A 25,128-nucleotide genomic window follows, 5' to 3' on the forward strand; every position below is an offset into this window, starting at 1 on the left:
ATTTATGCTGCAGACTCAAAACATGTTCGGGAAGACAACATCTTTATTCATGTAAAAGTAAGATTACACTTCTGGGGTCACAAACTGCAAACAATCTATATTTAGAATGCCATGCATGACCAATACCACTGTCAAATTTACATTATAAACTCCACAAAGTCCGATGACTAATGAATTACCATTTGCTTGCATGTTTGTTGGCTGACATTAATTTTACATTGCTCTCACTTACTAAATCCACCTCAGCCAATGCAGTCTAATCAACCTATAAATTCTATACTGACATTGAGCCACCACAATTATCCAACAGCAATTCATCTTGTAAAAGATGCACCCTCATCTAAAATCACAGAACCGGAGACCATTAAACTCCACAAATTGGATATTTAAGACCATAAATTTTAAATCACAAAAGTCTTATCGTGGGAAGTTAACATTAGGTCACATTATGATAATAACTAAAACATGTATCACTGCAACATTGCATTTACAGTCATGTATGTTGTTGGATTTGTAGCTGAAATGAATCATTCATTCATGACTATGATCGATTTGTTGTGCTGATGGACAGACAAACCGACAGACAGACAGATTGATAACTATAACTAACTATAACTAGATAAACTCAAGCTGAAGAGCCAGAGGCCAGAATCACATCTAAGTAAAATCCAGGACAACTGATACTGCCTCACGTGACGTCACTTAAATCAATGACAAATTTCGATGCAGCGCCCTCTGGTGGCATAACGCTTTTTATATATTAAATCCATGCAGTTCGCAAAAATTCAAGACACTACTAATTAATTTCCATACTGCGCAGAATTAAATAGAAACAACGTCTTCTGGGAACGGAAGTACATCCGAAATTCTTTGATTACTTACATACGTTTGAGAAAAAGTATAGATTTTAGAAACGTGAAAACACCCTATGTATGACCATCTCTGTATGAGGTTTATTTTCTTTCTTTACATTTTATGCTTTAATAAACGTATTTTTTTTAATTTTTAGTTGTATTTTATTGACCCATTCACTAAATCCGCCGTATTCCTACCACTTTTTGGATAACTAAGAATAACCGTGCGCACCGTGGGACGAGGCAGATTCCCACGACCCTTCCTCTCCACACACACACAGGCTGCACAAGCTGTGAGGAGACACAGATGAGGAGGCAGGGCAGCCTTTGCACCACTTTTTAGTCTGACTCTTGTTACACTATATAAGCTTCTTTTCCAGATCCGCAGCAGCCGCTGGATCACGTAGTAAAGAAAAAGAGCGAAGACGTCTGGATGTGTGAGAAGGAATGAGGTGAAAGTCCGGGAATCAAAGTGGTGAAGACGACGGGAGGGATCGGGCAACTCGGGTTTATTTATTTGGATAATGCCGAGGAGACACTTTCTGCTTCGGATTCACGTCCAAAATAAGGCAAGTAGCCTATCCCGTCAGATTCCTATTGATTACGCCAAACTAACCGGACGGTCCGCTGCAGTGAAATCCCAGCAGCAGTGCTGTCGAGTAATATGAAAATAAGTCCATTACAAATGCATGCGTAAAAGCACTTATGAAACAGGACTTGATGGACAAATTTATTATCCTCGTTTGCGTCCTGTTGAATCAGCCACTGAATGTTCTTGCACTATCTGTTCAATCTGACCAGATAATGTCTGTTCTCATGACATCAAGGAGGTATTGAACAGTCCCCACGGGGTCTTGAGTGGGGGGGGTCAGTGTTTTTATTCGCATGATGATGATGATGATGATGATGATGATGATGAATGAGGGTTCGGAGAAGCCGCAGCAGGCTTGTGTTTTGACTGGACTCTTTAGACTGTAGAGGAGCTGCAGAAGAGTTGGCATCTCATTAACTCAGCCACATGTCTTATTAAAGCAGCTATTTCCTGTTGTGTTGTGTGTAATGAAGACTATTCTCTCCTCCCCCAACACCCCCTGAGCGCTCAGTCTGATTCTCCATGCAACCCCACCAATTGCTTGGTTGATGTATTCCAGCGCTTACTCCTCTTGTTCTCTCTCTGTTCAGTCTGAAGTCAGATAATGACAGCAGCCAGTCCTGTCTGCAGCCCTGCCTCTTCCCGCTCAACCCAGTCCTCACCTGTCTGCCTCCCGGCATGCCGCCGACACCTGAAGAAAGGCAAGGTTCTCCAATCCAGACTGCACCTACGCTCTGCCCCGGGTGTTTGGCTGATGCTGGGTGTGGTGGTGGTTTTGGTGGGGATGGGGGTTGCAGTGGCAGGATATGTATCTGCAGCGCCAAAGCCCGTGGGCAACCGAGGCAGCACCCATGTGGAGAGGATGAAGCTGGCTGGACCTGTGGTTATGGGAGTGGGATTATTTATCTTCATTTGCGCCGCCACTCTTCTGTATGAGAACCGGGACCTGGAAGTCCTCAGACAGGAGTCGCTCGATGACCTTGAGGACCTGAAGGGAAAAAACAGCTGGAAGGATTTGCAGGAGCAGCCCAGCTTGAGCTGCCAGCAGCAGTGGGAGGCTAAAGAAGGAAAGCAGGGATGCTGGGCCACTCAGGCCCACACACTCCCTCTCTCAAACCGGAACTGTAGTCCTCTTCTTCCTCCCCCTCATAGACAAAAGATTAGCAGCAGATCATCACTTCTGCCTCCCTCAGATCCAGGAGATCGAGAAAATGAGGAGGACAGACAGGAGGAGGAGCAGGAGAAGGAAGGACGGTCAACCCTTCTGGCCCATGTTCTGCACCACCAAGAGCCGACTCCTTACCCTCCCTCTCCCTGCCCGTCCATCTCTCACTCCATCTACTCAGACTCCTGCAACTCCAGCGAGATCAACTTCAACATATGGACAGGCTGCGCTCAGCCGCCTCAACGCCTTAGCCCTGCCGGTTCGACTTCTTCTGTCTCTTAAAACATGCATGATGAGATTCATTTTAAAATATCACATGCAGACACTCCGAAGAATATGCATTCCTCAATAAACGGATGAAATGTTAGTTAGTATGTTTTAGTTTCTCCAACTGGTGCAATGGCTCTGAATCACTGTCTCTGAAGGTTCCCTCTGTCTGACTCACTCCTGTTTGGAAGATTGGACCGGCGCTGTTTGTATGTGTTTGAACTCACCTATTGCCAAAAAAAAAAATCCCCAAAAGTTACCGCCTGTTTGACCATATAAGGACATGAGGAGGATTGCTGAAATCATCTTTGGGTGCCATTGTGGGATATGGACATACTCGGTCTTTTCCCGTCTCTCTCTCTCTGACACAAACACAGACACCTCCTCTTTGCAGAGATACAGCAACTACTTTCCTTGCTGGAGAGGTTTAGTTAAGAGGATGAGCCAGATTAGGTCTCAAAAGAGTCTTTATCTAATCTCACACATACTGTAATGTACTCTTTATCTGAGGAAATTGTGCCTTGGCGTAAACAAGAGAAGCGCTTAAGGCAACCCTGCTCTCACTACTACAACCGCACTAAAAATGCCAGTTCATGCTCTGTGCTAAACTGTAATCCTGCATTTTACTGTAATTCAACATTTTGTTTTAATTCAGCGTCAGCTGCTCAGTTTCTTTCCTCTCTCAGTGTGATGAGGCAAGATCTGAAAGAATTTTAATCAGATGGTGGATAGAAAAAAAAAAGAGCAATGACTTAGAAAAAACAGAAATCTGGTGAGGCTGTTATGAGTTATTCCTGACGCAGCTGAACTGAGAAAAGCAGTCCTGTGAGTCGTGTAACTGAAGCCTCACACTCCTACCATCCCGACCTTTCATCTCCTCTCACTTCATTTGGTTCCTACGCTTTATTCAAATACTCCATCCTCCATCTGAATCCTTGGCTGAAGCAAACAGATGAAAATAGAGCAAAACAATGCAGACTAAAACACGACTGGGTCTATTAAGCATGTTTGAACAGACGGAGAGGTAAGAGGGTAGGATTTTAATTATCACCAGCATTTTCTCCTCCAGCCATTACACTGGGGATCAGTCTGAAGGTTTTTATAGGTGCCCTAGGACTGCAGAGTATTTCCTTGTTGTTTAGGCCCACGCTGGGATCCTGCAATCCAGATGACGACAGAAACTAAAGTGTACAGCAATTTCCAGCCACATATTTCACTCACACACAAAAAACAGCATGCATCTCTCTTACACGCAGACAAGCATGCAATGGGCTCTGCAGAGGGTTTTATGTTGGTACACTACACTTTTCTAAAATGCTGGAAGTATTTTTCAGAAGCAGGGAGGATTTGGGGAGATGTATGCAACAAGCTGCAAGCAGCCTCCTTCACACATCTCGCTCAGAAAAGCAGCTCTCTCGACACACATGTAAGTCTAGTGCAGTGTGAGATACTCCAGTGTCTTCGCATTTAGAATGAAAAATGCTGCATTACGGAGCTGCAACCGCGGGCTGCTGTCATTGTGCAGATTATTTCATAATTACTGCCAAAACTCTTAGCCTATACACAATTTCAAGTAATATCTAGTTAAAACTAGCCCAGATTAATACAGTACAATACTGCTTTAATATAAATAAATAAATAAAAATATAAATATAAATATTATATATATGTATATATATATATATGTATATATATATATATATATATATATATATATATATATATATATGACCCACACTGAGTCATACAAGACAAAGGAAATCAACAAGTCTTCATATTTGACATTCTTAATCATGATTAACCAACCGACTGTTCAGCCCTGCTTTTGGCAGGACTAAAATCACTCAAGTTCATTTTTATACTTTTTAATCTTAGTTTGATTACAAGGCACTAATCCTCGACTCCAGAGTAGAGGGTGAAATGTATCTGAATCTTATACTTAACTGACCAGAAGGGCATTCAGTGTATTTCGATACCGGTACATGCAGTAGAAGCATTAGTTCTCTGGAATGCCAGCAGTCCTTGAGGTTTCCTATATGTCCATCAGTATGTGTGTGTGTATGACAGTGTTGTTACATAATTCTGCAACACTCCTCCTTTTCATTTTTTTTTTTTTTGCTGCATTGAGGATATAACTGAATCAAATTTCTCCTCAGAGATTATTGTGTGTGTCTGTGTTGATACATATCTGAGCCACCATACAAGAGGCTATAAGCTGCTTAACGACGAGCTGACTCAGGGCACATGCAGTTCTTCTGTTTCTTAAGCGAAAGATGAGCTATGATCAACATATTTTGGTGAAAAAGGTGTGAGTGACTGAGGATGAACCAGCTGAATTGTATTTTTTTTTTTTACTCAAAGACTTCACTTATTACAGCAAGAAAAGGGATTTGGTTTAGATGTAGTAGCGTAAAGTGAAAAAGCATTCAGCATCAGCAGGGGGTCGAAATGTCTTCCACCATAGGTTGTCTATATCTGGAATTGAGTATTCCATCAAAGCAGAGGGATGAGTTACCAGCTTGGTTTTATTTGTAACATTTACACTGCATATTCTGTTTAAACAGCTAATAAAGTGGATGACATTTTCTGACATGAAAGGAGATAGAATCCTGCTGGCTCCCAGGCTCCTCGCTGACAAACACAATCCAACTAAAGTTGATCATATTCAGTTATTTCCCCAAAATGTTTCATTGTTTGTTCAACTGCAGCCTTCCTCAAGTGTAAGATAAACAGCAGGTGCATTCCTAACTAATCCAATTTCAGCCAAACATCTCCTCAGCTCTCCTCAGCAGTCCTAATGGTGCAGTCAATGGAAGAGGAGCGAGCTGAGAATGAAAGGACTAATATTTTGTGTTTTTGCCATCATGATGCTCACTCCTTCTAAAGGTAAGATGCCCCAAAGTTATTATCAATTTCTCCTAAGCTATATATTCTTGTTGGCTTCACAAAATTGAAATAAGTAATTTATCAGTAATTTTATAGCAACAGGAATAGGATTTTAAAAACCTCCATGATTAGTGGAATATGAACAAGGCCCTTACTTCTAATCTCTCTAATGTTTAAAACATCAGTTCCTCCACTGGTATTAAAATCTGATAATTGGGGTATAAAACATAATGAAACAATAGAAAACGTTCATCCCACTTTCATAAAGTCTACGTCAAAGTTACTGATTTATAACAACAAAAACACATCCGTCCAAGTTTACTCTCAGACGAGTTGTCCTTCAATTAATTCTTTAAAACTGGTTTAAGAAAGGTGTCAATTCAACTCAATGGTCATTTTACAATCTAGAGCTAAGTTTACCATTACTGGCTATTTTTTCTAAAATACAGTATTTTCTGCACTATAAGGCGCACTGTCAGTTTTTGAGAAAATTGAAGGCTTTTAGGTGCACCTTATAGTGCGGAAAATACTGTATTGAAGAAGAACTGGTAAACGTCAGGGGGACAGGAATTACTGCAGTAATAAATAACTAATAACTATGCAACTGAGTATAGATTTAGTAAATCCTTGCTGTCTGCACACTGAAACCCACCAACTATTGCATTTAAATCAAATGAGCTAGTACTAGCTAACAAGATGAGAGGGGATAAGGATCGTGAGTCTCTCTTATACTCATTGTCCGGCTTACAAGTAGGGATAAGTCCTTCTGAAGCAGCAGCCTGATGGAACACTGAGGTCAGCCATTTGGCAATTGAATGTAGTCTGACACAGAGGTGTACTCACATCCAGATCATTCTGAAATATGCTATCTTTACAGTTACTGGATTATTGAATGACCCAGTTCTTACTATCCTAAGAGTAGACTAACTTTAAAGGGTATAAGAGCCAAGTTTGGAGAACATTTCGAGAACAGCCTTGCACTGTGACTTTCATTTCACACTGCCAATATTTAGAGAAGAAACCTCCTGGCATTTCAAGAGCCAATGTGTGGTGCTAGCTGTATTAGAATGATGGAGTGTGCAGTAAAGTGTGGTGAGAATAACAATCAGTTGGTTCCACTCCAACATTCTGCCGCCAAATCTCGCATTTAATTTCAGTACCTGTCTGGTCGATAAAATCACAAGGCAGCCGAAAGGTTTACAAAGTCAAAGAAACAAATTCCAGACAGAATTAGCAAAACATTTCTCAGATGTTTCACTGCAGGATTATGCCCATAAATTTTCCTTGACGTCCTTCACAAGCACTCCTATCCTTCACATTCAGCAGGCCCTGCATTACAACGAGCTACTATATAAACACACAGAAGTCACAATAATTAAAGCCGTTCATCCATTAAATCTGACACCAGTGCTGCTGATAAAAGGATACTCTTCTTAGCTTCTTTTTCTCTCTCCAAATTTCTGACATCTTTGATAATTCTTTCTTTAAAGATAAGTTTCCATTCCCTACTTGGAGATTTTATATCTGCCTGAATACATAACAAGTCAAACACGTGTTTTTAGACACCTTTTTTATTATACTGTTGTCAGACCCTCTCTTCTAAATAATAACTTCTGTTCGTAAATCTATAGCAAATGAAGCTGATCTATTTTTATGGTGTGTAGGTGACAAGAAGGAGCAGCCAGAGCAGCCTATGGAGTTAATGGGACATGAAGAAGAGTTTCTGAAGTGTTTTCGTTGTGACCTGGGCTTTTGGGATGCCTGCTACACCACAGAAACCAACTGCAGCCTTGGGGAGCGCTGCTACACCGGGCGAGGGAATGCAGGTGTGTTGGATGAGGCTGTTTTGTATTGTACATGTTGTATAGCATTTAAGCTTTAGAAGATTTTTACTTTAATCGTCTTAGAGAGATTGTCTTGTCTCCCCAGCCACTCTGGACATCAAGACGTTGGGTTGTGTGAAGGCAGAGGAGTGTGGTGTGGAGAGCACGATGGAGCTCTTCTCTAATAAAACCATCTTTGTCATGACCAAAAACTGCTGCGACACACCTTTCTGCAACTCAGCAAACAAATTTCCGACCGTAACATTTTTGCATCTCACAGCGGCTGTCCTAGCTACGTGTCACCTCACGGAGGCCTCAACAGGTGTCCAGTAAAAACCAGCGTTCATTTCTGTAGTCTAAAAAAAAGAAAAGAAAAGACGGAGACGGTGGGAAATGATGCCATGTGAAAATAAACTTCACCAACTTTACTGTTTTTATAACCGTTAAATTAGAAAACAGTTATGAATTTCTTTGACAGTTATGAAGGTCTCAATGTCTAATGTCTCTGAGTCATATTTCAGGCTGTGACTTTGAGGCTGTGTTTAAACTTAAGAAAACACAATAAAATCAAGCAGCTAAAACATAAGCATTTGAAATCTGTATGTCATTTCTGTATATAATAGTAGTCATGTATAGAGGAAAACACAGGTGCTACAACAATAAAATCCTGCTTTCTTAAAACTAAGCTAACAAATGATTAAACTTTTAGAAATTGTGTGACAGCAGAGGGTTTCAGCTGCGGTTCAGCAGCTCCCCAGCAGAGGGCAGGAGTTCCTCTTTCATGAAATGCAGAAGATCCAAATCTTTATCCTCCAAGTCCAGGCTCATGAACTTCTCCACCACCGACCTGCACCTGTCAGTCACAATCTCCGTTATGTACACTGAACCCTTGTGTTTGTTTTATTGTCATCCTGTTTAGCTGGAGTTTAACAAACCTATTTTTCTGCTCATCTGATGATGCTTTGTCAATGCGTTGGATGGATCTTCCTGTCCTGTACAGTTCAGACACCTAACCAAACACACAAAAAATCTATGTGAGCATGTGGGATTCTGTTTATCTGTGGGTGTGTGCATCAATGTGTGCAGTTACCTCCACTCCTCTCTGTACAAGGCTAGCTGGCAAGCCTGCGAGTGTAGCGATGTTGGCAGCATAGCTGGACTGACAGATCCCTTCTTTCAGTTGGTACAGAAACACCAACTCATCCCCATCCACTGCTGTCTCCAGAGTCTAGTTTACACAGACACACACATGCACACACACACACACACACACACACACACACACACACACACACACACACACACACACACACACACACACACACACACATAAATCTTGAAAAAAACCAAAAACTTCTAATGACGTAAAATAAATATTGGATGTTCATTTGGAAGTTGTTAGTATGTTTCTGCAGCAAATTAGTTTCTATCATGAAACCTCCCTGAACATCAATAAAATGCTTCGGGCTACATTTTATCATCGTGCAAATCTGGTTGTTTATCTCACAGTACCAGAAGAGACAGCAGGCCAGAGGAAGGTAACAGTTCCAGCTGTAGCAAACTGTGGAAATTAGTAGCCAAAAGGACGTGGGGCAAATCCCCCGCAGCTTTTCTCATCCAGTGTGAGATCGATGCGGCAAGAAGGGACAGTCCATCCACCTGCAGGGAATGTTACACCATTGGCATCATTTCTGAAAAGGATGAAACTAACTGATAAAAAACAATGTGAAAAAAACTGTGAATATCATTTCATCAGGAACTCCCAATGCAAGGAGAAGTGCAGAAACATTGTGGTTTCGGACCACCAAGTGAAAATAAGTATATTATTCATTCCCTTTTCTGATCTCTGTCTGCCCCAGAGGGACACATGACCCCTTCTTTGCTAAGTATTCCCTTGTTCACCAGCTAGTTGTTGAATATGAATGAGTTTTGTACAGTTGTTTTTCTGACAACTACAAGAGTGAAAAACAGAAAGGTTATGGAATGTCAACTAAACAAGCCATAAAGCTGTCCAAAGCCAAGGGTAGATGCAATCCCCAGTGATAATGTGCATTAAGTAACTTGTCACATTTTCATATTATTATTTGGAAAATATTGACTATAACTGCTTTCAATTCTAGTCTCAGGACAAGTTGATACAGCAGTGATTTAATTTTATTGTTTCTGGCCTCTCCCTCCCACTCCACTAATTCTCCCTTGGACGCATAAGATTGGTTTGGACTCTCTCCATCCCTCTCCTGAGTAACCTGGCAGACAGTGATGGAAGACCGAGAACATAACAACACTCAGTGCGCTGTGAAGTCTGTACACACAAGTATCCCACCAGGAATACACTCCAATTTCTAAAAATAAATCTAAACCTATTAAAAAGCGTATTTATGGGACACTTCAACACATGAACATTGGTTCTGTTGGTTGCACATGTTGAACTGTTTCTTCCCTTTCCTTTAGATGGTGCACATCAACACTTTTGTGTCTGCAGCTCACACAGCTGCAATTATTTTGTGTATGATAGATGGCACATGTTGACCTGAACTGAAAGGCCGTTTGTGCTCAAGTTCTTAATTAGATCATACTGGCCCAGATTGGTTTCAGGCGCTTCACATCAGTGACACTGTTTGTCCTTGTTATGTGTATACATATGCATTTAATTCACAAAGTACTGGAACAAGATCATCCTACTGTGTTAGTTCCTTTTCCAAATTCATCGATGAGAACTAATGAGTTGCCAGTACTGCTGTTGAGAGCCTGGGCCATCTGGGGAGTAGAATAGAGTAGAACAAAATGTTACAACACACATTACTCTTTTATTGTGTGTGTGTGTGTGTGTGTGTGTGTGTGTGTGTGTGTGTGTGTGTGTGTGTGTGTGTGTGTGTGTGTGTGTGTGTGTGTGTGTGTGTGTGTGTGTGTGTGTGTGTGTGTGTGAGAACCTTCTGTTATGGCTAAAGGCAGTACTAGCTTCACAGACATGTCTTGACAGGTGGAGAGTGGGTGTAAAACTGGAGACCATTAGTGGTGGGAGTCCGTATCTTTAATTTATACAGTCATCTGTGTGGAAAAAATGTGTGTGTTTGTAGGTGTGACTGTGTGTCTTACACACCTGGTTGACGTCTATCATGAATGTACTGAGGCCAACAGACACGGACTCTCTGCTCTGCATGCGAGTGAAGATTCCATCCACCAAACCAATCTCTGCCTCCTTTGCTGGTACATCTGAGCCAATCAGAGCCATGAACACAATCAAACCTACCTGTCAAAGTCAAATCAAAAAAGCTGATTAAAATCAAGGCAAAGGACATGTTACGGATTCCCAGCAGCAGCTCTAAAAGACTATCAAACGAGGACATTGTTATTCAGAAACTACTGTCATCATTTGATGCAGAAATGTTTTCTGATGAACTTTCAGATTACAGCTTCAAGTAATTGTGTTAAAATGCATTTGCTGAAAAGTCAGTTTGTTCAATTAAGTGGACTTTCTTTGAACAGTTACTGCCTCTCACTGGTGTAGCTTCACTGGTTTTTTACATCTTAAAGCTCTTCTTCTGCCAAACTAAATTATCACTGGGTGTTTGTAAAAAATGGACAAGCTACATGAGGTCTAGCCAAAACTTCATATCAGTGTAAATCAACTAATTTTCAGATAAGCAGCAAACTGAAACATATTCATTATAGACTGGATCACATACAGAAAATGCATGCCAGTAGGATCCAAAAAACCTGAGTAATATCAAGCTTCTCAAGACCAGACGTACTTGTCACAAGTTCTGGAGACAATCATGCATTGGTACCTATTAGAGGAGGTTTTTCCTGACTTCCCCACCTGTTTTAGGTAGATACTCTTGCCAGATGAGTTGGGGCCAGTGATGATCTTGACTCTGCCCTGGGACTCTAAGCTCTGGAAGCAATTGGCAACAAACACAGGAGAGCACAGCTCTAACAGCGGATGCCTAGGTGATTAAAAACAGACATTTATCAGTGTGTATTGTCATCAATCCATCCACACATCCATTTTCTTGTCGATGAGATGATCTATGACTTGGTTCTGCCTATTCCAGCTGGTTACGTATCAAAGGCAGGGTACACTCTAGATAAAACAGGCCACATGAAAAATAAACACTCACTCATGGTCACGGATAATTTGGTGTGATCAATTCACCTTAGCTAAATTTTTTTGAACCCGGAGAGAAGAAACGTGAGGAGAACATACAGGTATCAAACCCAAAACCTTTTTGATGTGAGGCAACAGTGCTAGCCACTATGCCATCATGTCACCCTGTGTACATCATGTACAGTATGTTACTTTTATTATTAATATTACCAGATGTTAATGTTAAATTAACTTGACTGATCACAGTGATTGATTGGAACACAAACTAGATTAATGTACATGGATAACTATTTCTATCTGGCCTACCTGCCCTGGGTGACTGTTATACACCTGTGGCTGGCTAGTTTGGGTGAGGTGTAGCCATACTCCTGAGACGCGCTGCTCATAGCCATCAGACAGTCTAGCTCAGCAATGAGATCCATAATCTAGACAGCGCAGACATTAAACACTTTCCTCAATACTGTTGAACAATGAAAAGTGTTGTCTTCACAATCAAGGTTAACAGGGTTGTTCATTTGAGTTAAGATGGATCCTGTGTATTAAGCCACATTTTATTTAAAAAAAAAAGAAGAATGTAGGACATATTCAGAATGTAGATGGGCAGCAAGAAGTAGATTTTGTTAAGAGATGAGTGTGTATATATATACACAGTATAGTATATACTATATATATAAATATATATACAGTATAGTATACACTGTATATACACACACACACACACACACACACACACACACACACACACACACACACACACACATATATAGGGGTGGGGTTTTTTTGGTATGCAGTAGGAGATCAAAGGAAGGAATTGAGCCAATTAGAGATTTCTGTGCATGTGAAATGTGATTTTACCACTACACTACATCATCTGCACTCCCATATAAAATGCATTCTTTACTCTATAAGCGCTACCATTTCACTAACAACTAGCAGCACACCCATCCCCGTTGAGGCTCACTATATTTGAAATGAACTTCAGAGTCAACACAATCTGAATAAAGGCACAGCCAATCACAACAGTCTTGCACACAATAATAGAGTTACCTTCATGTCGATAATCATTTTATCCATACTGTAGTCCTTGTTTTAAACACCTGAACCTGGAATTGGATGCACCGTAAGGAACACAAACCTTGCAGAGGGAGGCACTCTTCTTAAGGATTGTGTTCTGCAGTTGTGTCATGACTCCAGTCTCCATGTCTGAAAAACAGCAAGTAAACCATAAAAACAACCCTCAGTAGTTGTGGTCATTTCTAGATATCATATTAGTCAGTTGTAAAGCTTTCTGTTAGTAAAATACCTCTAATGTCACAGTGCAAATCTCCAAGGATATTGTCTAGCTTTTTGGTTCTCTTGCTGCGGTAATGCAGACGGTCCTCTGACAGGAACTAGATAACATGGACCCAAGGCCACAGAATTAGTCAGCAATCATCAAACAAATGAACAAAATTAATTTCATGACTTAATCAGATGCAAACCATGAATTCAAGTCCTTCCATCTCAAAATCTTCTTTTGCCACCATGCTGGGCAGACGAGGCACAGAGAGCAGGAATCCAATCTGCGAGAAAATTAAACAATATTATGTGAGCACTGATACATAATGTATAACTGATAATATAAATCCCAAGAATCCAGCACATACAGAACTAAAGTCAAGTGAGTCAAAAAAAAGTTGGAAAGCTGTGTAGAAGATAAACAGGCAGATGTGTAGTCTTAACGCTCAGACCAGAGGGATGTAGATGACACAGCAGGAGGGAATTCGAGGATCCAGATGTTCCAACTCTTGTCTGGCTACATCTGTAAGGAAGTCTGACAACCCCATCATCCTCCTCTTCTCTGTCAGAGGACAGGAGCTTTGCTCAGTCTTTCATTAACCACAGGCTCACATACAGACATAAATGTTTCATTAACTGCTTTGTTACTGAATCCTGTATAAAGGAATTTACTCTCATCAATTTCTGGATCCACATTTGGCTTGATGGTGAAACGGTTCTCGGCTATGCTGGCTTCAAAATCCACCTACATGTTTCAAATAAGAGATGGAATTAAACTCAAAACCCAACAGATTTCCCTTCATGTTGTGTATTAATGTATCAATGTGTTTGTATTACAACTCGGTTGATGAGGGAGGCAATATAGTGAAGGTCATCGGAGAACCCCTCACTGATGTCAAGAAAAAGCTGAATGGACTGAGGCAGTTGTCGCACTGTGTCCCTAATACACACTGCACTGTACAACGTCTGAAAAACATACACCAACATAACGTTTTGAACAGATGTACTAAACCTTTCATGGACATACGACACTATTGCTAAGTGGAGTCTACATACTGTACCTTGTAGAGACTCTGCCATTTGGTCACTTTGGTGTGAGAGAGAGACATCCTACGCAGAAGATTCTAATACACAGACACATATACAGAGACTGGGTTTGTTCAGATGGTGTAACATCATCAATATGGTCACGGTTACGGACAAAAAGAATTTCATTGGTCCGAGTTGTTACTGGTATGTTACTGATGCTACGCAGTGAGGTCTGCAAGGTGCTCAGCACAATGGAGTTCTCCGGTAACGTGAAGAAACGTATCACTTCCTGTCTTCTGCGTAACATGGCCATGTCCTGTGTCGGGCGCAGAAACCACTGGCTGAAAGGGGAGAAGACATCATATAGTCTACATATCAAGCAAATACTATAAACTAGTACTCCCATTCTGCTTGCATAGACAAAATAACTAAAATGACAAAATTCACAAATTCAAATTCAAAATTTATATACTCAGAATATCTACAGCCTGGAATTAAAATCGGCATCAAATAATTTGTTGCAGTACCAAAAATCAATGATGCATTGCAATGCAAGGAGGATCAAGAAGAGCAATAAGATTCAACTGGACTTGCTTAAGGTTTGGTTAAAGATGTTTTTCCTCTCATCCAACAGGCTTCTTCAGTTCTCAGAATTGAATTCCAGTTGATTCCTTTTGCTCTTCTATTTACTCTTTTATCTTGACCTGGAAGACTGAAAATCTGCACAAGGTGCAGCATATGAAACCAAAAAATGTGTTATAAATAAAAATATTTTATAAATAACATAGAGAACACATGGTGAAAACTCCCTCTACTTGTTTTTTTGTTGCTTTGGTAGTATTATGTTCTACTGATGATCCTAAAAGCACCTTTTATGAGGAAGCCACTTGTTTCATGAGATCACTTATTGCAATGCAATCTTTATATTTAGTATATTTTCTTGTCTATGATGATATTCTTTAATCTGCCAATGTTTATCTAATATAGATAAAACTTGACCTAGCTTTAAGTGGGTTTTAAAGAAATGGTAGTACTCCAGCATGTCAGAAGAATGCCACATACATTTTTCATATCAACAGCTGTTTCACAGTGTTGTTATAAAGACATCACTTCATTTAAAACTAAATAATAATATTATATTTTGAAATAAAATATAAAAGCCTAATATTTTGTTTTGACGAATGACTGAAGCGAGAAGAACTCCTCACCGTAGAAGTTTAGATCCAAACTTGCACTTGCAGCGGTTCAGTATCCCTGTAACACACAGGGAAACGAGGTGCATGTGAACACAATTAGATAAGACAAAGAGATGATGCCCATAATTACTACCATCAGATCTGCATACCATAAAGACTAAGTCCTTCTTTTTCACCAGAATGGAGCTTATACACAGAGGGGTGCTGCTCTGATTTGAAGATCTGCAGTACACTGGATAAAATACAAATCCATCATGATCTCACAACCTCATTCCTTTTATAACTAAATCTAATTTGAATTACATGTATTACATAATCTAGTAACACATTTTATTTACTTGTTTTATAATATGGAAGTGTCAAAATGAGCCCAAACAAAACAATAAAAAAAGAACAAAAAGAAACTGAATGACAATTAATTTGAAAGCTGTGAGATTAGTGTGTGATAGAATACATTTACCTGTAGGCATCCTTGTCAATGCAAACAATCCCTTTCCTACATTGGGCAGAAACAAGTCACATGTCAGTTAACAGCCTTTCAGAATCACAGATGACAGATTTTATGATAACTAGGGTATAAAGGAGTAGAGATAGTGAGAAAACAGACAATTTACTCATTATGGAAAATCTATCCAGTGTGAGTGTGTTCATGTGTGTTTAACCAAAATGAATGTGTGTCTTACAGTGTGTAGGTGTGGAACTGCAGGATTGGAACTTTAACACTGCTGTCTTCCAGCTCGACTCCCACTCTCCTCCTGTCCAGACATTTCAACAGAGCACCTACTGTCCTCAGCTACCCAATGGAGGTCCACAAACACACACACACACAAACACATGAAAAGGATGGCCCATTCATAATCACCGCCTGCACTCCTTATGGAATGATGGATAGGATGAGTGTTATCAAGCTGTCTCACCATCAGGGGTGAGTCAAAGGAGACGCAGGATGAGAGATAGGACATTTTGTCCTTCTCTGAAATGAAGGCAGGAAGAAAAGGCAGATTGGCAGAAAGTAGCCTTTGTTTACTGACCTCCAGACCTACAACATTTAAAAATGGACTCAATATCAATCAACTGATTGCAGAAAATTATGCAAACTATAGATAGATACAGAATTGGATAAAATAGATTGGTGTTTGTTTACCAAAGTCAACATATGGATATGTAACAACCTCGGGCCTGTTCTCAGAGTTCGAACCTAGGATACAGCAACAAAAAAGTCACCAAATACAAAAATAAATGCATTAACTAGGTTGACTAGAATCATATCACCTGTTCTGTAAAGTGTTCTGTAAAAATCAGTATAACACAGTCTATAATAGCTACGCAATCAGTGATTTATATAATCACTGTAGTATCAAGAAGCTCTTATCTTATTTAATTCCCTTGACCTAGAAACTTTTATCACAACATGTCAATCTTTCTGTTCTATTTTTCTGGATATGCTGATGATGCAAGTGAGATGCAAGTGACTCACCAAGTTGTTGCAGGAAGCGTGTCATACAATGCTCCTGTTTCGCACTGGTTATTATTACATGGGGATTAACCTCTTGGATGACTACAAAAACAGCAAAAAAACATTTTATATATATTAAAGCACACAAACCTTGTACTGTATGTGCTTACACCGAGATATCAGTTCTGTGAAAGAATATGACTGTCTTTTACCTCTGGCCAGTAGAGGGAGCTCGTAGTTGTCAGGAGTGTCTGCCATGCAGTGCAAAGACGAATCCTTACAGTCATAGAAGGACAGGCCCAACTGTCCGTTCTGGGCTAAAACACTCAGTATAACCTTTTATGAATAAAACACAGGCTTTACACTGCTGCAGACATTTACTGAAATGATGGTGAATGTGACGTCTAGACCTACCACTAGTGAGTCTTCCTCCTCTTCTTCATCTCCACTAATGCAGGAGGAACCAAAAACTACCCGTCTTCCGTCTCTCAGACTGTCCAGTGCTGCCATGACATATCACCCCTCCACAAAAACAGAATTAATATATGATAATAATGATAATAACAATAACAAAATAATAATAATAATACTAAGACTGTTCTTATTAATTTCGTTGTGTATAGCAATGCGTAGGATTTACGTTAGGTAAGGTTATACAGCTAAACAGAGTAAACATGTTATAAACCATTTAGCCAGGTAAGCTACATTACTTAAGCTAGCTACCTTGAACTGAACTATTATCAGTTTTTATTAAAAGCGGATATACATTACATAAATATATTAACTACATACTTACAGGGGGTTGAAGTTCTCGTTAGTAAGATAATAGGATGTAAGGGTCGCTCTTATAGTAGAAACGCTAATTATAATGGAGTTCAACAAACTTTCCTCCCACAGCCGGCTGTCATTCAGCCGGAAGGAACCCTTCACTTGACCCCTCAACTCAAGCTTCCGTCGTGCCCCTCGGTTGTCATGACAACAGTCTCACGAGCGCTAAACTGACCTAGTTTGAAACCAAAGTCCGATGAGATCGAGATGTAATCACTGAAAGTACTTTAACAGATGTTTATTAATGTGAATAAACACAACCCCAGATCTCTCTCTGTCTGTTGTTTCATATATCAATCAATCAATCAATCAATCAATCAATCAATCAATCAATCAATCAATCAATCAATTCTGTCTGTCTGTCTGTCTGTCTGTCTGTCTGTCTGTCTATCTATCTATCTATCTATCTATCTATCTGTCTATCTATCTATCTATCTATCTATCTATCTATCTATCTATCTATCTATCTATCTATCTATCTATCTATCTATCTATCTATCTATCTATCTATCTATCTGTTTGTTTGTTTGTTTGTTTGTTTGTTTGTTTGTTCATGGTATCTTAATCCACATGTCTGTGCAACAGCAGCAGGCAATCAAGATTGAGTAAGTATGAAAGAAATGAATGACAGCAATGTATGAAAATGAATTACAATCATTCAAAAAGCATATTGACAAATAGTCTTACTGGTTGATGTTTTTCTAAAGTTTCATGTAAGCAATTTTAATTCATGTGTGAGTCATATTTACTTTTACTCTAACCATGCAGACTATCATTTAATGATACTATTGCATTCAGGCAGATTGTCATTGAGAGACAGTAATGATGGTGATTTTTCAATTGATTGAATAATATTTGTATTTTCTTACCTAACCAGTCTTTTTCTCTCATAAATTAACATTTCATAAATTTTACTCTGAAAGAAGAAGAGTAGGAAGTCATTTATTTTCAATCAAAATCTAAACTTCGACTTTAAAATTCACTGTGATGCTTACAAACCTACACAAACATTTAAATTTGGAATGTTAGTGTATATGTAACATTTTAATAAATACATGAAATAATAAATACAATTATGCATATTTATAAAAGTGGCACATACATATATACACATACAGTAATTGTACACAAACAGGAAATGTTCTGCAAAAATTGTTTATGATTGTGTTTATGTGTGCATATCATTGACTACAGACAAGGTACTGCTGAACTTGAGGGGGTAGAGGCAGTTTGTGCATTTTATTTAGCCTCTCATTCCCCAAATACTGGCGTATTGACAGTCTACATAAAGCCATCAATTCTGGGGGATCACCTGAGAAGAAAACAGAAAGGCACATTATGTTAGTCTATGCTTTAGCAGATCTAACCAAAGCTAATAAGCGTAAAAAGCAGACACTCACGTGTGACACCGTTAAGGTAGCGTAGTTGTATGATGGCACCTCCTCTTACACTGCTCATAGCTGGGAACAACTCCACTCCACGAGGTAGGTCTTTAAAGGCTACACCCAGGAAGTTGCCCTCAATAATAAATCCTAGCGTTCCTGCATCAGCATCCAGGACGAGCAGGATGCACTCAGGAATGGGGAAAGGTGTTTGTGCCGTCTTGACTGACTGAGATGAAATGTGAAATTGTGGCCTAAAATCTTTCATAGCCTCCAAGTGACACTTTTTGGGGTAAAGTCCAAGACTCTGACCAGCGTGCCAGAGCTGATTGGTTTTGAGTTCCCAACCCCAGGACTGTGATTCTCCACCCACAAGCACGTTGTACCCTGAAGCCCGCAGAGGGCACTTCTGCGTGGAAATTCCCAACACAGCATGGCTCCCCCTAAGATTTGGGTTCCACAACATTTCCCATACATGGAGTCCAGTTTTCACCCCTATCTCTGCCCTCGCCCCGTCACTGCTCAGCTCAACAGGTGATCGTGTGATTTCTTGTTTGCAGGCAGAGAGCAGGAAGTGAGGTGAGTGGTGGACTGAGCTCCACTGGGAGCGGCTGTCACCTGGAGCAACCGGTGAAGAATTGAGAATGACTGCAAGGCGAGAGGAGATTGGGACAGCCATCTGTGGAAAAGCTGATGAAGACGTGGAGGGGATGTCACCTGCATTGTTCTGTGGCCAAACTGAGAGTGAGAGACCCATTAGTTCAAACAGCCTTGGCTGGGATGCTGCTAATAATCAGAGTAGAGCTGTGAAGAAGAGAAGCACCAAGAACACTCAGGTTAATACTATACACCAATACATGAAAAAATGATCAAATTCACATGTAAAGCACGAAAGAGTAAAGCAAGAAATTAGTAGAGCAACAACAAGAAATCTCTATGAGAAAATTTATAGTTTAGGGTAATTCACCTTTTGGAGTAGATCGCTACAAAGAATGTCCCAATGTGCTCCAATAAATGTGCTATTCTCACCAGAGGTCCGTCTGACTCCTTGTCTGGACGTGGATGAAGCGTCTCAGATCCCCCGTCTGTGTCGGAGCGTTATAACAGGCGCTTATCAAGCACCTTGTGCGTCTTATCGCTGATGGGTTACTCAGATGTTGTATTTAGCCCGGTGTTTTGGTTGTGGTTTCTGTGACGACCTCCGAGTCGGGAACAGCACAGTCCATCACTACCAGCTGACGCCATCCGGAGACAAGGACGACAGATCTCCTGACGCGTTTGGAAACTCCTGAACATTGACGGGCATAAACAGATTAACATCAAACGCTTTCTTCCGTCTCCGCACATCCAGTTAATCTTATCTTGTCCTGTAATGTACGTAAACATAAATAGCGAAGCACAAGAAAAGGATCAAACTCGGGCTTTTATATAACAAGAAGAGAAAAATGAAATAAAAGCCGAAGCGACTCATGATGTGGGAACGCACATGCGCACAGCGTCGCCTTTGGGCCGTAAGCCCTGAGCGCTGTCTTCCAGACAACCTTGCTCGAATTTATAAATGATTATTATTATTGATTATCTTTTGTGGTTTATTTTTTGTTATGTAGGAAGTATTAATATATTCAACTTAATATTTTTCATTTCTTTCTTGTGAAACTGTCCAGTATGAGGGTAATTACTTACATCCCACAGATGCCAGCTATACTGCGCCATACTAACTAAATGAATTCATGAAGACCATGTAATAATGAGCCATAAACCAATAACTCAGTTTCAGGTAGTGATGCATGAACAGCATAATCTTATCTTCTTCTTAAAATCTTCTCATACAGTTCTTTTTCCAAATTCTATCTCAACGCTTGGGATGGGAGTACTGTAATTGTTCTGATCTGCCTGCTGACTCTTCTCCACAAAGACACGCTGTTAATTGAACACTTTTATCAGCTCAGTGATGATGTTATTCTTCATTACTCTGGTCTCTTTGCAAAGGTAAATTATCAGTATTATCATCACACTCTTAATAATGTTCTTTTTGTGAAATCCAGATTTTGACCACAGTAGTTAATTTGTAATTAATTCATCATTTATGTTTTCCTGACAAACTGAGCACTCTTTTCATTTTTTAAATATGTAAATGTGTAGGATTCTTTTTTTGTCAGTGCAGTAATTCAAAACTTAAAGACTCAAAGAATATGAATGATAAAAAAAAAAGTGTGTTCAATCTGTTCAGCCTTGTTGATGAAATGAGGCCAGAAATCCCTCTTTTTTTAAGACATTGCTGATGGCTGAAATGCCCTTTTAACTGTGTGACGGAGTGACATAAAAGTACGCCATACGTTTACGCGGTTATGCACAGAAAAAATACACAGTTCTGTGAGATATTTCTGTGACATGGATATCTATTCTTCAGAACTTCTCAGCTTTCACAAAGTCATACACAAGAAAAGCAATCAGTGTTTTTTATATATGTCTAAAGTAAACAAAACGAGATTAAATAGTATTAAATTATACCAACTCATTGAGATGTGAGCTGAGTACGTGTGAATGTGATTTGATTATTGAGAAAAAAATTTTTTTTCTCAAATTAACTGGCAAAATGGTTGTTAAATTCAGCACAAGGTATCATTTCAACAATAGCACCCATTCCCCAAAACATCAAATGAATAGTAATAAATGACCAAACATTGCAGAGAAATAGTCCAATCTTTGTCGTCATATTTATTTTATTCTTCTCTGACTTCAAAAGCAGTTGATTGTATTTCAGTAATATTAAATTACCAAAGAAAAAAATGTTGTGTCCATCACTGACGACATTACAGAATACTACTTATTCATAATTTTAGAATGTAAAGATATTTTTTTAAATTTAGCATGAGTTCTGTATGTGGTCTTAGTAACATTATCGTAACAAATTCCAGAAAGGAAAAAAGGTAATGGGTTGTTATCCAACCAGTTTCATAAGCTGCTATGAATTTAACAGCAATTTTGGAAAAGCTTTTCAAATTGATCGTGCAATTATAAGTGGATCGCCTCTAATATGAACCGCTACTTCCCAAAGTTTTGTTAATAACATTATGTTAACCCCGTGTGGTTATCCAATCAGAAGAAGGGTCCGCTCAGCATTCTAGCCAATCACATTTGAGTGGTTGCCCGTTTAAAGCCGCGCGCGTGTGTTTGTTGACATCTGGGTCTCAGTGCGGAGGTCAGCCGGACGGGGTAAGCAGGAAGACTGACTTCTATCGCGAAACAAACGATCGTGTCGCTTCCTGACGTTAAACATTCATCTGTATATCTGCTTTTTCTGGTCAGTAACATGTCCACTGTTTCATTTGTAGCTTCTTTAACTAACGTCTTGACCTAACGTCTTCCCCGTGCTTGGATTTTTCATTCGTTTCTGATCTTATTATTTATCTTTACACTAGCCAGCTTTTCTTAACACTCTCTTTCGGTAGTTTCTATTTGCGATAACCGGATAAAGATGACTAAAACCACGACAGCAGGACAAAGGAAAGGTGTTCTCGGAGAGATTACCAACTTCTCTGCAGCAGCCGTCAATTTAAAGGTAACGTTATGAAAGAGATGTGCAGTTTCTGGTAATCACACATTAAACCGAAACACTTAGAGAAAAGCTACATTATATGAGCTCAAAAATGCAGATTATGTCAGACTTAAATTAATGCTTGTGTTTTTGCAAACTCAATTGAATAGACTCGACTGGTTTCTATTTTACGTTCATTGTATCTTAATACAAATACAAAGTCGACTTTATTGTCAAATGTACCATACATGCACGACATACAGCACAGATGAAATTGCAGTTCTCTCAGAAAGTATGGCACAAAACACAAAGTAAATATTTTTATACACTCTCTAATCCCTTAAGGGGAAAGTGACGTGTGCCGTTCCCTGAGTTGACCTTGTCTCAGATGTGACTATTAACCAGTTATGATCTGAAAATAGAAATGTACTGACAAATCACTTCCCATTTCTGACAAAAACACTATTTGACATGTTTCCTCAGAGGAAAGTGGTGCATCCAGTAGTCCAGGTCCAAGCAGATGTGGATCCTCACCCTGCCGTATCTGAGGATCCGGCTGACGTCTCCATGAAGGAGGAGCAGGAGCCATTCCAGGCTTTCTCTGAGGTGCTGCTCTCTGTGGAAGATGTTGATGAGCATGATACAGATGTGCTACATCTTTGCTCACAATATGTCAAAGAAATCTACAACTATTTGCACTTTCTGGAGGTAAGTTTATTCCCTTTATCCTTCAGACTTGGAATTATTTATTTGGTATTCATCTGCGTTTGTTTCCACAGAAGCAACAGAGTGTACAAGCAAACTACATGCAAGGTTATGAAATCACTGAACGCATGCGAGCTATTCTCGTTGACTGGCTGATCCAGGTTCACTCCAAGTTCCAGCTGCTGCAGGAGACTCTGTACCTTACAGTTGCCATCGTGGACCGTTTTCTCCAGGTAAGAATAATCTAGATTTTTTTTCCCTTGGGTTTTCGTTTACCATGTGTGACGCTCCTTGCTTTGCTGCAGGTCCAAAAGGTTTCTAGCAGAAAGCTGCAGCTTGTTGGTGTTGCAGCAATGCAGGTGGCCTGTAAATATGAGGAGACGTATTGTCCAGAGGTTGGAGACTTCACCTATATCACAGACAATGCATTTACAAAGTCTCAGATTGTGGAAATGGAGTGGGAGATTTTGAGGAGCCTCAAGTTTCAGCTTGGATGTCCTCTTTCATTACACTTCCTCAGACGTGCTTCCAAGGTGGCCAAAGTGAGTGCATGCATGTTAGACACGCTCTTGTATTTAAAAATTACCAACAAAAAAAAATTTACCCAGATGCGAATCTGTGCACATGAGTCATCTTCTGTCTGACTCATGTACACATGTAAATCTTTTATTCAAAACAAAAACAGAAGCAAAGCGTATTTTCAATTGTCAGACAAAAAAAAGCAAGTCAACCATTCTGCCTTGCTGAGGTCTGACTGTTGGCCTGTGGGTCACTGACTGGTTATCCTTGCTCTAGGTGGCTACATGCCACCACATTTTGCCCTCTTGAGAACATTTGAAAGGCTTTAGTGCTCAGAGGCTTTGTTGTGTACGATTTTGTAAGAATGGGTGCTGTGTTTTCACCATACATTTTTTTTACAGTGTGATGCAACGAGCCACACACTAGCCAAGTATCTGATGGAGCTGACCCTCATCGACTACAACATGGTGCACTATCGGCCCTCTGAGATTGCCGCTGCTTCCCTGTGTCTCACCCAGCTGCTCTTTGATGGCCTGCCATGGGTGGGTTTACTGGAAATCAAACAACTAGTTTTAATGACTGTAGTTTTCTGCTGTAGCAACATGGCATAATTGGGCTGTTTCTTCAGTCTTCTACACAGCAGCACTACTCCACGTATGATGAGGTCCATTTGAAGCCAATTATGCAGCACATCGCCAAGAATGTTGTGATGGTGAATGAAGGGAAGTCAAAGTTCATGGTGAGTGTGGATGACAAGCAAGATTATTGATTTATTGATTTTAGATAACAACAAATGAATTTTAATGCTTTGTACCATTCAGACTGTGAAAAACAAATTCTCAAGCAGCAAGTTGATGAGGATCAGCCTCATCCCTCAGCTTAAGTCACCTATCATCAAAAACATGGCAGCTGCAGCGCTCAACAACCTTTGAAGCAGACTTCTCACTTCTCAAAGATATTAGCTTGATGTTTATGCTTCAACTTGTTTTTTTTTGGAAGTTTGTGGAAAAAAAGCAGTTTTTTATAAAAAATTTAAAGTTGATTAAATTTTTTATCGTCATTCCTAAGAATTTCTCGTTAGACTGCAGCACGCGTTTCACGTCCGAAGACGGTAGCAGGTGGAAATGGAGGCACAAGACCAAAGGTTTGAAAGAGCTGCATTATGGATGTTTTGATTTTAAAATTTTGTTTTACATGTTGTAGATTGTAGTACAGTCGCACTTACACAATTATGACTGGGAAAACACAACTATTAACGTGTTCAGTTGATAAAATATGGATTACAATTCTGATTGGCAACAACTTTTAATGAATGATATGAGTTGCATAGGGTTCGTTAAAAAATGATTGGTATGCTGTACTGTAATTGGCAAGGTAATGATGATTACAAACAAATTCAACAAATTAGACAGGAGATCTTGACTGTAATTTTACATCTCATGGGAAATACTGTATGTCAGCCCTAAATTGACAAAAAGACAGTAGAAACTTTACTGAACATG

General features: G+C 39.7%; 5 protein-coding genes across 10 annotated transcripts; 3 read left to right on the plus strand and 2 right to left on the minus strand.

Annotated features, from left to right (window-relative positions):
* Positions 1–995: 995 nt before the first annotated feature.
* Positions 996–4,472, plus strand: LOC137601649 (uncharacterized). The gene is made up of 2 exons (XM_068323959.1): positions 996–1,423; positions 2,037–4,472. Exon 2 carries the CDS (start codon positions 2,051–2,053, stop codon positions 2,891–2,893), a length of 843 nt encoding a protein of 280 aa, XP_068180060.1. The 5' UTR covers positions 996–1,423; positions 2,037–2,050; the 3' UTR covers positions 2,894–4,472.
* Positions 4,473–4,673: 201 nt separating this feature from the next.
* On the plus strand, positions 4,674–8,243 carry LOC137602017 (protein Bouncer-like). The gene is made up of 3 exons (XM_068324542.1): positions 4,674–5,764; positions 7,429–7,590; positions 7,694–8,243. Exons 1-3 carry the CDS (start codon positions 5,710–5,712, stop codon positions 7,918–7,920), a joined length of 444 nt encoding a protein of 147 aa, XP_068180643.1. The 5' UTR covers positions 4,674–5,709; the 3' UTR covers positions 7,921–8,243.
* Positions 8,244–8,308: 65 nt separating this feature from the next.
* On the minus strand, positions 8,309–17,569 carry msh5 (mutS homolog 5). 2 transcript variants are annotated; one of them, XM_068324540.1, is made up of 26 exons: positions 17,451–17,569; positions 17,069–17,176; positions 16,867–16,990; positions 16,676–16,756; positions 16,343–16,396; positions 16,116–16,237; positions 15,882–15,991; positions 15,659–15,694; positions 15,348–15,430; positions 15,211–15,256; positions 14,205–14,343; positions 14,035–14,097; positions 13,811–13,939; positions 13,646–13,718; positions 13,426–13,535; positions 13,177–13,257; positions 12,999–13,086; positions 12,831–12,898; positions 12,002–12,120; positions 11,408–11,534; positions 10,688–10,837; positions 10,270–10,344; positions 9,100–9,246; positions 8,678–8,815; positions 8,523–8,596; positions 8,309–8,440 (listed from the first exon to the last, which is right to left on the minus strand). In XM_068324540.1, exons 2-26 carry the CDS (start codon positions 17,162–17,164, stop codon positions 8,320–8,322), a joined length of 2,454 nt encoding a protein of 817 aa, XP_068180641.1. In that variant the 5' UTR covers positions 17,165–17,176; positions 17,451–17,569; the 3' UTR covers positions 8,309–8,319. The 2 variants fall into 2 exon arrangements, with proteins under 2 accessions (XP_068180641.1, XP_068180642.1); XM_068324541.1 differs by lacking the exon at positions 12,002–12,120 and having other exon boundaries at positions 10,688–10,800.
* Positions 17,570–18,470: 901 nt separating this feature from the next.
* On the minus strand, positions 18,471–20,007 carry si:ch1073-228j22.2 (SPRY domain-containing SOCS box protein 1). Of its 4 annotated transcripts, none has more exons than XM_068324349.1 (3): positions 19,894–20,007; positions 18,883–19,668; positions 18,471–18,794 (listed from the first exon to the last, which is right to left on the minus strand). In XM_068324349.1, exons 2-3 carry the CDS (start codon positions 19,619–19,621, stop codon positions 18,664–18,666), a joined length of 870 nt encoding a protein of 289 aa, XP_068180450.1. In that variant the 5' UTR covers positions 19,622–19,668; positions 19,894–20,007; the 3' UTR covers positions 18,471–18,663. The 4 variants fall into 4 exon arrangements, with proteins under 4 accessions (XP_068180450.1, XP_068180451.1, XP_068180449.1 ...); XM_068324350.1 differs by having other exon boundaries at positions 18,883–19,602; positions 19,832–19,980; XM_068324348.1 differs by having other exon boundaries at positions 19,832–19,980.
* Positions 20,008–22,058: 2,051 nt separating this feature from the next.
* On the plus strand, positions 22,059–25,015 carry LOC137601686 (G2/mitotic-specific cyclin-B2-like). 2 transcript variants are annotated; one of them, XM_068324028.1, is made up of 8 exons: positions 22,059–22,168; positions 22,291–22,426; positions 22,886–23,110; positions 23,182–23,340; positions 23,413–23,649; positions 24,028–24,168; positions 24,255–24,365; positions 24,448–25,015. In XM_068324028.1, the coding sequence occupies exons 2-8, from the start codon at positions 22,343–22,345 to the stop codon at positions 24,556–24,558; spliced, it is 1,068 nt and encodes a 355-aa protein (XP_068180129.1). In that variant the 5' UTR covers positions 22,059–22,168; positions 22,291–22,342; the 3' UTR covers positions 24,559–25,015. The 2 variants fall into 2 exon arrangements, with proteins under 2 accessions (XP_068180129.1, XP_068180130.1); XM_068324029.1 differs by having other exon boundaries at positions 22,061–22,168; positions 22,317–22,426.
* Positions 25,016–25,128: the final 113 nt, after the last annotated feature.

This window comes from Antennarius striatus, chromosome 9 (genome assembly GCF_040054535.1).
Source record: "Antennarius striatus isolate MH-2024 chromosome 9, ASM4005453v1, whole genome shotgun sequence".
Lineage (NCBI taxonomy): Eukaryota > Metazoa > Chordata > Actinopteri > Lophiiformes > Antennariidae > Antennarius > Antennarius striatus.

What these genes read in the sequence shown, in the direction of transcription:
- LOC137602017 (XM_068324542.1), top strand. Translation starts at nt 5,710, where the DNA reads ATGAAAGGACTAATATTTTGTGTTTTTGCCATCATGATGCTCACTCCT. An exon ending in GATGCTCACTCCTTCTAAAG is followed by an intron (nt 5,765 to 7,428) that starts GTAAGATGCCCC and finishes TATGGTGTGTAG; the next exon opens with GTGACAAGAAGGAGCAGCCA. An exon ending in CACCGGGCGAGGGAATGCAG is followed by an intron (nt 7,591 to 7,693) that starts GTGTGTTGGATG and finishes TTGTCTCCCCAG; the next exon opens with CCACTCTGGACATCAAGACG.
- si:ch1073-228j22.2 (XM_068324349.1), bottom strand. Translation starts at nt 19,621, where the DNA reads ATGGGTCTCTCACTCTCAGTTTGGCCACAGAACAATGCAGGTGACATC. An exon ending in CTACCTTAACGGTGTCACAC is followed by an intron (nt 18,795 to 18,882) that starts GTGAGTGTCTGC and finishes TTTTCTTCTCAG; the next exon opens with GTGATCCCCCAGAATTGATG.
- LOC137601686 (XM_068324028.1), top strand. Translation starts at nt 22,343, where the DNA reads ATGACTAAAACCACGACAGCAGGACAAAGGAAAGGTGTTCTCGGAGAG. An exon ending in TCTTTGATGGCCTGCCATGG is followed by an intron (nt 24,169 to 24,254) that starts GTGGGTTTACTG and finishes CTGTTTCTTCAG; the next exon opens with TCTTCTACACAGCAGCACTA. An exon ending in AAGGGAAGTCAAAGTTCATG is followed by an intron (nt 24,366 to 24,447) that starts GTGAGTGTGGAT and finishes TGTACCATTCAG; the next exon opens with ACTGTGAAAAACAAATTCTC.
- msh5 (XM_068324540.1), bottom strand. Translation starts at nt 17,164, where the DNA reads ATGGCAGCACTGGACAGTCTGAGAGACGGAAGACGGGTAGTTTTTGGT. An exon ending in AGAGTGCCTCCCTCTGCAAG is followed by an intron (nt 12,121 to 12,830) that starts GTTTGTGTTCCT and finishes TGCGCTGTCTAG; the next exon opens with ATTATGGATCTCATTGCTGA. An exon ending in TTGTACAGAGAGGAGTGGAG is followed by an intron (nt 8,597 to 8,677) that starts GTAACTGCACAC and finishes GTGTTTGGTTAG; the next exon opens with GTGTCTGAACTGTACAGGAC.
- LOC137601649 (XM_068323959.1), top strand. Translation starts at nt 2,051, where the DNA reads ATGACAGCAGCCAGTCCTGTCTGCAGCCCTGCCTCTTCCCGCTCAACC.